This window comes from Terrapene carolina, unplaced genomic scaffold, assembly GCF_002925995.2.
Source record: "Terrapene carolina triunguis isolate 2854851 unplaced genomic scaffold, T_m_triunguis-2.0 Scaffold450, whole genome shotgun sequence".
Lineage (NCBI taxonomy): Eukaryota > Metazoa > Chordata > Testudines > Emydidae > Terrapene > Terrapene triunguis.
The window spans coordinates 212,177-224,713 of NW_020664801.1; the positions used below are offsets into that span (position 1 = coordinate 212,177).

Here is a 12,537-nt window from a genome sequence, read left to right on the forward strand (position 1 = left end):
GCGTGTCAGCAGAGAACTGGACAGATGACAGTACGGGGAGCTCTCTCCTCTAAGGCCTGGTCTACACTACGACTTTAATTCGGATTTAGCTGCCTTAATCCGAATTAACCCTTCACCCGTCCACACTACAGAGCCAGTTAATTCGAATTAAAGGGCACTTAAAATCGATTTCTGTACTCCACCTCGACGAGCGGAGTAGCGCCAAAATCGATTTTGTTAATTCGAATTAGGCTTAGTGTGGCCGCACACCACCGAATTAATGTGGTTAAAAACCGAATTACTGTGCTTAGTGTGGCCGCGCACAATCGAATTTATACAACCTGTTTCCCAAATTCGAATTATCTAAATTCGGATTAATCCCGTAGTGTAGACATACCCTAAGTCTGTATGAACCCACTACCCCGTTGCAGCACCAGAGGGCGCTGTGCTGCAGTGACAGGGAGTCTCAGTAGGGGGCACTCTCCCCTTCCAGATAGCACCAAATCCAAAACCCAAGAGCAGGACTAGGGGGCGCTGTGCTCAGTAGGGAGCATTTCCCCTCACAGTCAGTGATGACCCTAATGCTCCAGTGGGCGCTGTGCTGCTGGTAGGTCTACTGCTCAGAACAGACCCCAAACCTAGCCAGGCATTCTGAACAAAGACCCCCCAGAGCCCAGGCTCCATCCCAGCTCCCTCCAGGAGAATCCCCCCTGCCTCCCTCAATCCCCATATAGGAGCATCGGGACTTGGCATTTCCCCCACTTCCTGTCCTAAACTGCCATGCACAGGGCCCTGGACGAGCTAAATAAACTCCAGGCCCACTGTGGCACTGCCCTGTTCCCCAGAAGGGGGCGCTGCAGCTACCATCCCTGCCCTGGGATTCTCCTCTTCACTGAACTCACCAGGTCCATATTAACCCCTGCTGCACTGAGGCCAGGTGCCTCCGTTGGTTCCTGGGCCTTCTGCAACAGGTTGAGGGCCCAGCCACAGTGCCACCACACGCTGCCCAATCTCTCCGGCTTGTCCCATCTGGCAGCCTCTCACCACCATTGTGGGGAGCTTCCTCCTCAGCCTTCAATGCGCTTCTTAACCGGGGGGGGGGGGGGGGGGGAGAGCATCAGTCTCACAAAGTTACTAGTGGGGAAACTGAGGCAGGGGAAGCTTGCCCAAGGTCAGTGGCAGCAGAGAGAACTCAGCCCAGGAGTTCTGGCTTCCAGCCCCCTCCCCCTGTTCAAACCACTAGACCCCACTCTCCTCCCAGAGCTGGGCATGGAACCCAGGAGTCCTGAGTTCCAGCTGCTGCTCCCGAAGGGTTTCCCACAGCGCTGCTCTGGTTGAGGGCTCTTCTAGCCTCCCGGAATGAGACGCCTCCGACAGCTGGGCTGCAACATTTGCTTAACTGGTCTATAATTTACAACTCACATCTCATAACACAAAGGCAGCTGATTGGCTCCCTCTTGCCCCACAGAACACAGCCCGAGGGTTTCCCTGCGGGGACAGAGGTAGTTAAAAGGCAGGCGGGCGGCAGGGTGACTGTAACCTTGAGTCTTTGCCTGGAGCCAGAGCGACCACACCCCAAAGGCTGACAGGCAGGGGCGGGAATGTTAAAGAAGGGGAAACTGAGGCACAAGAAAAGTGACTCCACCAGGCACACACAGCAAGTCAGTGGCAGAGCCGGGAACAGAACCCAGAAATCCTGATTCCCAGCCCCTCCTGCTCTAACCACGAGAGCCCACTCTCCTAGGTCCAGGACAGAACCCTGACTTCTGGCCATATGTCCCTCTTTAACCACTAGACGTTTCTTTCTTCCCCATCAGTAACAGAACCCAGGAGTCCTGATTCCCAGCCCCACCTCCATCACTAGACCCCCCCCACCCATTCATAAGCAATGGGCTCGACGCCTGCCAACCAGGATGAGAACAGCCCCTGTTGTGGCAACGCTTCCCTGCATCCCGACACTGCGGTGAGGGGCACAGCTCAGTGGGGGCTGGAGCAGCAGGCAGGTGCATGAAGCCCCCATGGGGAGGTGCTGCAGGACGGGGCAGCACCCTGTGGGTGGGAACTTAGAGACAGTGGCCTCCCCCACACCCCCGGGGATGGGAGTACACAGGGAATCCCTTCCCCCAACCCCTGTGGATCTGCTGTGCCCTCAGCCCTTGTGCCTGCCTGACCTCCCCATGGGGCCAGCAGCCCCCAGCTCTCACCCCAGTCATACCCAGGGAGGCCCCTGCTCCCCTTTATCAGGGGTGATGTGGCTCCAGCCCCTCTAACCTTCATGCAGTGAGCGGGGGGGCTAGGACATCATGCTGAGTGCGGTCAGACAGGTGAGAGACAAGGAAAATGTAGGGAGTGGAACAGGGGCTCAGTGCCCCCATACAGCACAAGGGGGCGCTGTGCTACTGGGAGCAGGGTGGGGGAGCACAGCAGGGGCGCTCTCCCTTCACAGTGAGTGCTGACCCTAAAACACCAGCACGGCACTAGGGGGCGCTGTGCTGCAGGGATTGTGGGGGAGCACGGCAGGGGGCGCTCTCCCTTCACAGTGAGTGCTGACCCTAAAACACCAGCATGGCACTAGGGGGGGCTGTGCTGCAGGGATTGTGGGGGAGCACAGCAGGGGGCGCTCTCCCTTCACAGTGAGTGCTGACCCTAAAACACCAGCATGACACTAGGGGGCGCTGTGCTGTGGGGGGCACTCTCCCTTTCAAGGCAATGCACAGGGCCCCCTGGTTTTGGCTTAGAATTAAAGCTGGAGCCCTGATCAGTTGTCGCAGAACTCGAGGTCAAGTCCAGCACCCTGCACCCAGGCAGGGCCACGGGTACCTGGACCGTCCCCGACAGTTGTCTGGCCAACGTGTTCTTAAAAACATGGCCCAGCCCATGGCCAGTGACAGGGTGGGAGCGCCAGCTTCCTGGCCAAAGTCCCTTTGGGGCAGCCCCCTGCCGCTTGCCTACAGTCCCGATACAATCCCCCTTCCCCTCCAGTCCTAAAACTGTTGTGCGCTGTTGCTGGTGGCTGTTAAGCAGCTGATACAGCCCACCCCAGAGGCAGCTGCATTTCAGTGCCATGCCAGGGATCCCTGTATAAACAGCGCCCATGCCCTGCCCCAGTGGCAGCTGCCCCCACCAGCTCCTGCATCACCTGGCTCCAGATGCTTCAAATGGTCCATGATATGAGGCAGAGCCCACAGGCAAAGGGCTAGGCTGACCCTCGCCTGGCCCTGGGGGAGCAGATGGGCCTACAGCCATGGGTAGAGGGCAGCTGAACCCTGGGTAGAGCTGCGGTAGGATGAAGGGCTGCGGGGCATAAAGCCCCCTAGCTCAGGGGAGGTTTCCAGGGCTTCAGAGAGGGGCAGGGGGTGGGTCACTGGATGGCAGGGGTGGGAGGTGGACCCTCCTGGGCATCCTTCTGGGACCTGGCCACCAGTCCTCCCCCAGGAGCCAACATTGGGTGCCACTCCTCTGCCCTCAGGGTGGCCCCTATTTGCTCCGAGGGTCCAGCAGCTCCCCACCCCCACGAGTTGACTCCACCCTGGCCTGGCAGGGCCCCCACCTCCCCTCAGTGCCCATCCTCCCCCCACCCAGGATGCAGGGCACAGACCCCTCCTCTCGCTGCACCCCTGCCTCTGAGAGCAGAGGGTGGGGGTCGGCCTTTCACCCACGGCAGCGCCAGGGCCAGACCCAGGCTGGGGGTAGGAACCAGGGTGGGGCCAGCGCTGAGCTCCCCCCCTTCGCTTGTTGGCAAAACTACAATGGTCCAAGAGAAAGTCACGGGCAGAGGGGGCAGCCGGGGGCTCAGATGGGGGGGGTGGGGTTGGAGGGCAGCAGTCCCTGGCAGGGACTCCAAGAGATCCACCTCCCCGTCTTGCTTCTGCAGCCTTGGAGCCAAACTGCCCCCCCAGCACGGATCCGGGCCGGCTCCCCGCCCCACTGAGTCCTTCAGAGCCCCAGGGGGCGCCGGTGGGAAACCCTCCGTCCGTTCCCGCGGCCCAGATCTCCCCTGGGCTAGCAGGTGTCCGCGAGGTAGTCGAAGTGGCGGAAGGCCTCCTGCTCGGCAGCGGTGAGCAGGCGCGGCTCGCGGGGCGGCGTCAGCGCAGGCGCCTCGGCCGTGAACTCCTCGTCGAAGTTGCTGATGTCCTCACGCCCCTTGATGATGGGGACGAAGGGGGGAGGGAGCCGCCGGGCCAGCAGGGCCTCCCAGTCAATGACCTGCAGGGGGAGGGGAGCAGTGAGTGAGTGGGGGAGGCTGCAGCCAGACTGGGAGTTAGCCCTGCCCTTGGGAACCTCCCACCAGACTAGGCTGGGCTGGCCCTGGCCAAGCCTTGGGCAGCAGAAGGCAGCTGCAGGGTGGGAGGCACAACAGGGGGCGCTCTCCCCTGGCAGTCAGTGCTGGCTGTAATGCCCCCGTGCAGCACTAGGGGGCGCTGTGCTGCAGGAAACAGCGCGGGGGGCTCAGCAGGGGGTGCTCTCCCCTGGCAGTCAGTGCTGGCTGCAATGCCCCCATGCAGCACCAGGGGGCGCTGTTGTCTACCATGATCTTAGACCAAGGGGGCTGCACTTCATCCTGGATATGGAGGGAGGGGGCATCGCCTCCTGCTGGCTGAGCCAGGCGTGGCAGTGCCAGCATCCACAGGGGGCATCCCAGCAGGAGCCAGGCTGTAGCCAGGGACGGGGGCTGCAGTGGAGGGTTGTTCTGTCTGGAGTGGGAGTGGGGGGGTGGCCGCAGGGCGGGATGTCGGGGGAAGAAGGAGGGGGGATAACATGGGGGTGGGGACTGACCCTGAAGAACGGCTGCTTCTTGACGTCCTCGGCGTCCCGCTCGCTGGAGCCCAGGCGCCGCTCCGGGTTCCTGCGCAGGAGCTGGACAGAGACACAGTCACCCTCCAGCGCCTTTCCCCCACCCTGCTCTCCAGCCCTGGAGACCCCCCCCACTCCCACTCTCCATCCCCAGGAACCCCTCCCTGCTCCTGCTCTCCATCCCTGGAGACCCCCCATCCCCGCTCTCCACCACTGGAGACCCCCCACCCCCACTCTCCATCCCCAGGGGAACACAGGCGCTGCACTGAGCCACCCTTCCTCATCCCCACCCAGAGCAGAGCCCTGGAGCATGAGGATAGCTTGACCAGATGAGCCATACACTGGAGGGGCAGGAGCTGCTCCACGCTGGGGGCAGGGCCCCCACCTCCCCTCAGTGCCCCTCCCCCCCCCCCCCGCGGGGGGCAGCGCCCCCCCCTCCCCTCGGCGCCCCCCCCCCCCCCGGTGTCTGGCCCCTCCCCCCGGAGCCCACCCCCTGCTCCAACAGGCCCTTCGGGAGCTGCCCTGTTCCCTGGCCCAGCCCCAGTGTGTGTGGTGGGGGCAAGGCCTGGCGCACTCACCCGGCGCATGACGCCGATGGCCTCGGTGGACAGGAAGCGGGGGTACCGCACCTCGTCATTCACGATGCTGTCAAACACCTCCTCTTCGTCGTCACCTGGGAATGGGGACTGTGGGGGGAGCCAGGGGGTGGGTCAACGTCCCTCCAGCTCAGAGTGATCCCCAGCGCAAATCTGCCACCACGCTGCCCCGAGCGCCCCCCCAAACCCCATGGAGCTGACCCCACGCACCTCAGCCCTGACCCAGCCCCCCACCCTGAATCAAGCGCCCCCCCACCTCCACCCTACCCAATATCTCTCCACCTTTGACCCAGCCCCCGCCCTGTCCCAAGTGCCCCCGCCCCATGCCCCCTGCCTGTGACCAGGCCCCGCCCCCCAGCCCAAGCCACACCCCCTCCCTCCATTCAGACCCACCCCCCATCCTGCTGGGAGAGCCCCGCTGAACTAGTCCTCACTCTGAGCCCCTCCCCGACCTACCTGCCCCTCCAACTGCCCTCCCCCACCCCGACCAGCCCTGGGGTGGCCATGTGAAGGCCCAGGGTAAGACCCCGCCCCCCGACTCACCTCCCCCACCAGCATCTCGTAGATCAAGACGCCCAGCCCCCACCAGTCCACGGCGCGGGTGTAGGACGTGTCTGTCAGCACCTCGGGCGCCAGGAACTCGGGGGTCCCGCAGAACGTGCTGGTGCGGTCGCTGTAGCCCATCCCTGAGTGGGGAGGGGAAAGGGTTAAACCCCGGGGTCCCCCCCATGCACTGAACAACCCCCTTCCCATCGCAGGGTGGGGGCTACGCCCGGGGCTTCCTCCCAGCTCCCTGGAGGCCACAGACCCACCAAGGCTCCTGCCCCCGGTGCCCCCCCTTCAACTGCCCCCAAGCTAAGCAGGGTCAGTGCATGGAGAGAGCTCCCAGAGAGCGGGGTGGGGGCTCAGCAGGGGGCGCTATCCCCTCAGGCAGGGCTGGCCCCAATACCCCAGTGTGGCACTTGGGTGCGCTGTGCTGCAGGGGGTGGGGTGGGGGGTTCAGTAGGGGGCGCTGTGCTGCAGGGGGTGGGGTGGGGGGGCTCAGTAGGGGGCGCTGTGCTGCAGGGGCTGCCATACCTCGGGGTGGTTATTAACAACCCCTGAGCTCCCCCCAGAGCTGCGTTTGTCCTGGTGCCCCTAGCACGGCGCTTCCATCCCCCTGCGGCCAGATACGCGCCTCTCCTTCACTTCCTGTCCCAAAGTGCTGCATCCCCCCCGAGTCCTACAGCTGCCACGTCTCCCCACGAAAGTGGCTGCACCCCGGCGCTGGGCGAGCCACCCTCATATAAGCAGCTTCTACGTTCCATCCCAGAGGTGGCTGCATTGCAGCAGCAGGTGGAATGGGCCTAGAGACCCCCAGCTGCCTAACGGGCCCCAGTGGCAAAGTATCTTGACACTCACACATAACTGCCCCGGTACCCCTGCCCCCCTCCCTTGCCCTGTGCCCAGCACCCACCTTCCTTGCACAGGCCAAAGTCTGCGATCTTCACAAAACCCTCCTTGTCCAGTAATAAATTATCCAGCTTCAGGTCCCTGAAGGAGGAGGGTGCGAGGGTCAGCGTGTGCTGGCAGGCTAGGAGTCCGGCCTGCTGGGATCTATCCCCAGCTATGGGGGAGGACTGAGGTCTAGTGATTAGAGCAGGGAGGGCTGGGAGTCTGGACTCCTGGATTCTATCCCCAGCTATGCACAAAGTCCCTTCCCAGCTGTGTGCCTCAGTTTCCCTACCTGTACAGCAGGGTGCAGAGCGGGGAGCCCCATGCTGGGCAAGGGAATGTTCCCCCCTCCCTCATTGAGAGTCTCTTACCTGTACACTATTTTGCGCTCATGAAGAAACTGCAATCCGAGGACGACACAGGCGGCGTAAAACCTGCAGGGGACGATGGAGGCGGGGGGGGGGGGTTGTCAGTGCTACAGCCTGTGCTGGGGCAGCCCCTCCCTGCTGGCTCTGCCATACAGAGCAAACCCAGCCCAGTGGGGGAACAAGAGCGGGCTGGGAGCCAGGACTCCTGGGTTCCATTCTTAGCCCTGGGAGGGGAGAGGTGTCTAGTGATTAGAGCAGAGGGCTGGGAGCCCTGACTCCTGGGTTCCATTCTTGGCCCTGGGAAGGGAGCGGTGTCTAGTGGTTAGAGCAGGGGGATGGGAGCCAGGACTCCTGGGTTCCACACCTGGCTCTGGGAGGGGAGCGGTGTCCAGTGGTTAGAGCAGGGGGGCGCTGGGAGCCAGGACCCCTGGGTTCCAGGCCGACTCTGGGAGGGGAGCGGTGTCCAGTGGTTAGAGCAGGGGGCGCTGGGAGCCAGGACCCCTGGGTTCCAGGCCTGGCTGGGACTGCCAGCAAGGCCCTGTGGGCTGGCGCGTGGCTGCCCTGCACTCACGTGGCCCGTGGCTCGGTGAAGACGTCAGTGTGGATGTGCATCATGAGGTCACCACCGGCCGTGTACTCCATGACGAAGCAGACGTGCTCGGGCGTCTGGAAGCAGGCGAAGAGGTTCACCAGGAACGGGTGCCGCGAGCTATTCACCGTCTCGAAGATCCGCTTCTCGCACATCAGGCTGCAGTGGAGAGGGGAAATGGGGAGAGGCGGGAAAAGGCAGGGGTGGGGTGAGGGATTCGGTTCCCCAGGCCCTCAGCAGGGATCTCCAGAGGGAACTGGCTGGGTCTCCATGGCACGAGGGGGGGGGGGGGTGCTGGGTACTCACCTCTCCACCTCGTCCCGCGCCACAATGTCCCCCTTCTTCAAGGCTTTGATGGCGTAGAGCTCCCCTGTGCGGCTGTATTCGGAGAGCAGCACCTGCAGCCACACACAGCCGGCGTTAGGGGCCGCACTGCGGCTGGGGGCCAGGGCTCCTGGGAGGGGAGTGGGGTCTAGTGGTGAGAGCAGGGGCTGGGCGCCAGGACTCCTGGGTTTTCTCCCCAGCTCTGGCAAGGAGTCGTGGCACGACTGGGTGCAAATCACTTCTCTGTGTCGTTTCTCTGCCCCGCTGGGAAGGGCCTGGATGGGGGGCACTTTAGACTTCCTGCCACAGCAGGGGGGCTGCAGATGAATGAATTGGGGGGAGCCCTTGAGGAGTTACTAGGGGGGAGGGCTGGGGGAAGGGGCGCGAGTGGGGCTGGGTCCAAGACTCACTTTGCCGAAGTGCCCACGTCCCAGCACGGCCAAGAACCTGAAGTCATCCAGCGTCAAGGGCGTCGTCCTGGGGGGCAGAGGCAGAGTGAGAACCGGGCACCGCTGCGGCTGGCAGCCGGCGTGGGGCGGGGAGGGACCTGCGCACCATGGGCAGAGAGTCCCCTTACCCCTCCCCTGGCCCAACCCTGAGCAGGGGGGGCTGCGAATGGTGCCCCCCTAATCCCCACCCCCTCTGGGGAGAGAAGAGCCCCAGGAGGGGAAGGGGCTGCTCGCTTCACCCCTGCCCCCCCACAACCCGACCCCCTCTGTCAGCCGGCTCTGGGCAGTGAGAGTCCCTGGTGGGGGCTGTGGGGGGCAGGGTGGGACCCTGGGGATGGGGTGACTGTCCCAGCGGGGGTCCCAAGAGGACCTGGGGTAAGGGAAGGGGACTGTGGGGAGGAATGGGACTAACAAGTGTGTGTGTGTGGGGGGGGAAGGCAGGAAGTGGGGAAGGGGTCTGGGGGGAGGGGAGGGGGGGCTAGGGACAAGTGGGGGAGGAATTGGGTCAGCAGGCAGGAGAAGGGCTTGTGATGGAGGGGCAGGGCTGGCAGGTGAGGGAGGGGCCAGTGATAGAGGGGTGGGGTCAGCAGGTGGGGGAGGGGCTTGGCATGTGGCAGGTGTCAAAGTGGGTGGGGCCCTGTTGCCAGCTTTCTCCCTGGAGTGGCTGGGAGGCTGGAGCAGGGCTGGGGGAAGGGGTTCCCCCCCCCTTGTCCCGGAGGCAACCTCCAGCGAGGTGTGGGGGGGCAGCGGCCGGGGGTCTGGGTCAGGAGCAAATGGGGCTGGGAGGGACCCTGTGGTCTCTGGGGCTGGGCAGACACGGGGAGGGGGGCTGGGGAGATGGGGGCAGCATGGGGGCAGGGGTCCCTCACCTGTGCAGGGTGCTATTCCCAGGCCTTCGGGTGTCTCCTCCCAGCACCGGCTCCTCATCTCCTGCTTGTGGGCTCTGGGGGGCAGACGGGGGTGGGGGGATCAGGCAGACAGGACCTCACCCGGCCCCCTCACTGCCCGCTGCACCAGGTGTGGGGGGGTAGCTGAGATGGCACCACAGTCCCATGGCAGTGCTGGGTGGTGCCAGAGGCTTGAGGGATGAGCCCCGGGGGACAGCAGGGCCTAGCCTTCCTCACTGGGGTACAGAGGGGCCCAGCCATGAGGCAGGGAATCTCCATCTACAACTCCCTGCTTCATCTCCAGGGTGCCCATCCCCACGGACTCTGGGCGCAGCTGATGGCCCTGTCAGACAGGAGGGAGCGAGAGTCGGGTCCCCAGTCGCTGGCGACATGGGGTCCGTTCCCTCCCCTGGGCTCTGACTGCAGGGAGCCCCTGGGTCTGGCACTGGTTCCCCGTGGGGCTGGGTTTGGGCTGCTGGGTCCCCATAGCTGGTGCTGGAGCCCAGGGTGGGCGGTTCTCTGTGCCTGGCGCCAGGGACCCGGCCCATCCCTGCCATCCCCGGGAGCTGCTCTAGGCACTGGGCTGGTGCCCTGAACCCCCAGGACCAGCCCCCCACGTGGCAGGGGGAGTCTTACCAGTGCGCCCCTCTCCGGTCGCTCCCCACCATCGGCCGGCTGGCCTGGCTGCTCCTGCTGCGGCTTATCAATGTCCAGGTTCAGCTTCTCGATGGAGAAGTCTCTGCGGGGCAGGGAAGGCGGGGGTCAGAGGGGAAGACCCATGGGATCCCCCCATAGCCCCCTCCCCCCAGATCCCCGGAGGAGCTGGAGCTGGGGGACCCCGCCTGGGAGGCTGGAGGGTCTGACGACAGGAGGTAGCTGCCCCCTCGTGATCCCCTCCCTGTAAGCATTTGTGGGGTGGGCCGGGCAAATCTCCTGCCCCCTTCCACAGCTGGGCGGTGAGGCACCCCCAGGCTCCTGGCAGTATCTGGGCTCTTGCCCCACAGATCTGGGCCCCCCCATCACCCCACACCCCTCTGGGGGGCAGCTTGACTGGCCTGCCAGGGGTGTGGGGCCTGCCCCTCTATCCCTCCACAGTGGGGGGCTGTCCCTGGGGACCCTGCCCAACCCCCACAGTCCTGGGCCCCAGAGCGAGGGCAGAATGAGCCCCCCAGGGGGCCATGCTGGGTGCGGTGAGCTCCAGCCCCCCACTCCTCCAGGGACCCCCAGGGGCTCACCTGGCCAGGCCGAGGTGGCCCTCGGAGCCGGGCCCGGCGGGCATGTGGGCCGAGGGGCTGTAGGCGCCGGTGGAGCTGGTGGTGGGCAGGAGGCGCCGCAGCAGCCGCACCCAGGTGGCGATGTCGATGTTCATCTGACGGGCGCGCAGGAAGGCCTTGCCTGGGGGGGGGTCAAAGGTCACGGTGGGACTGGTCCCCCCCATACCTCCAGTCACCCCCCAGATCTGCTTTAGGGCTGGGAATGCAGCCGAACCCGGAGCTTCAGCAGCAAGAGGCTCCAGTGCCCAGTGCCCGTCCCCTGGGGTGGGGGATATGGGGCAGAGCCCAGCGTCAGCCCCCAAGGAAGAGGGAGGAGCATAGGGGGCAGAGCCCGTCCTGATAGGGAGGAATGAGGATATGGGGCAGCGTCAGCTCCCAATGGGGGAGGGGGACACAGGCTGGCATCCGGTGCCCACACATAACTCTGGGCTGCGGAGTTCACGCAGGAACCCCCCTGGGGCGCTGGGCGCTGCATTCGGGTCCTGCCCCCCCCCCCCCCCCCCCCCCCCAGACGGCACCTTGCTGCTTGGAGAAAATCTTCTTCTGTCTCTGGAGCTTGGGGATGCGCTCGATGACGGGGTCGAAGAAGGTCACCTGGGGCGGCAAGAGACCAGGGTGAGGGGCTGGGCCCGGGCCGGGGGGGGGGGGGCCAGGACAGGGCGAGGTCACTGCACCCTCCACCGCCCCCAACACTGATCTGTTCCCGGGGGCCATGGGGAAGCTCCCACCCCCCTGTGCAGTGGGGCCAGCACAGGCCCCGCTCCAGCGAGCCCATGGGGTGACTGGCCGTGTATGGAGGAGTCCGGGGCCAAGGGGCTTCCCCCTCCCGCGGTGAATTTACCTTGATGGGTGTTGGGAAGGGGACATGGCCAGTTCCCCTCGCCCCGTTCCCTGCTCCCCGCTTCCCCTTCCCAGGACTGCTCCCCACTCCTTCCCCCAGGGCCTGCTCTCCCTCCCCCCACTCGGACCTGCTCCCTGCTCCTCCCTCCTCCCCCCCCCCTGGGACCTCCTCCCCCCCCCCCCCCCCGGGCCTGCTTCCCCTCCCTGTTATCCCAATCCCGCCCCCCGCGGGCATCACCTCGGCCAGCAGGGTGCCCTGGGGCTCCAGGTCCAGGTGGATCTCGTGGCGTTGGTTGTCCAGGAAATCCTCCAGCTTGAGGTGCTTCAAGGCACAGAGGCTGCGGAAATCCCGCCAGTACACCGAGATCTCCAGCTCCCGCGCCTGGGGGGCAGAGTCAGGGGTGAGAGAGGCCCCAGGGACCCAGCCAGGGCTATGGGGCAGCTGGGGGTGGGGGGCAAGGCAGTGCGGAAGCCCCACCCACCACCTGGCAGCTCCACCCACAACCCCCGCAAAGGAGCTGGATATTTGGACTAAAATGTCCAGCAGTAAAACAGCTCCCAGCACTGGAGCCATTATTAGGTTCCAGTGTAAACAGTTTCCCACTGACCTGGGGCCATTTTAACCCCTTCCAGTAGCTGCTTCTACAGTGGCTCAGCTGAGTTTTGGGCCCGGGGGGGTGTGTGACTACAACTCGGTTAGAGCTGGCGTGCAGACGGGAGCTGGCTGTGCCCTGCTAAACACTTTGGGCTGGGGGAGGGCCCGTCCACACTACAAAGTGACAATGTTGGAAGCAGAATCAGGGCTGGGCCATGTTGGAACCAGGTGCCCCAATGCGGTTAAGAGGTTAACAGGGTCCAGGGGGGACGGGGCAGCTGAGCATTGGAAGCCCAGCTCTGTTCGGGATCGGCAGTGCGGGCAGTGCAGCAACCAGGCTGAGGGGGCTGGGGGCCAGGACTCCTGGGTTCTATCGCCAGTGCTGGGAAGGGAGTGGGGTCTAATGAT

At 64.8% G+C, this 12,537-nt stretch overlaps 1 protein-coding gene across 1 annotated transcript in view; it reads right to left on the bottom strand.

Moving 5' to 3' along the window:
- Nucleotides 1–1,212: 1,212 nt before the first annotated feature.
- The window catches only part of PKN1 (protein kinase N1), a 13,938-nt gene continuing 2,613 nt past the window's right edge, over nt 1,213–12,537 (bottom strand). The window contains exons 4-17 of the mRNA XM_029913108.1: nt 11,773–11,916; nt 11,213–11,288; nt 10,656–10,815; nt 10,057–10,159; nt 9,403–9,476; nt 8,495–8,561; nt 8,067–8,158; nt 7,743–7,919; nt 7,175–7,237; nt 6,826–6,902; nt 5,913–6,055; nt 5,352–5,459; nt 4,756–4,836; nt 1,213–4,185 (exon numbers count right to left, since the gene is read on the bottom strand). Coding sequence (XP_029768968.1) covers nt 3,982–4,185; nt 4,756–4,836; nt 5,352–5,459; nt 5,913–6,055; nt 6,826–6,902; nt 7,175–7,237; nt 7,743–7,919; nt 8,067–8,158; nt 8,495–8,561; nt 9,403–9,476; nt 10,057–10,159; nt 10,656–10,815; nt 11,213–11,288; nt 11,773–11,916 — 1,569 coding nt within the window. The 3' untranslated portion in view covers nt 1,213–3,981. The remainder of the gene's footprint in view (nt 4,186–4,755; nt 4,837–5,351; nt 5,460–5,912; nt 6,056–6,825; nt 6,903–7,174; nt 7,238–7,742; nt 7,920–8,066; nt 8,159–8,494; nt 8,562–9,402; nt 9,477–10,056; nt 10,160–10,655; nt 10,816–11,212; nt 11,289–11,772; nt 11,917–12,537) is intronic.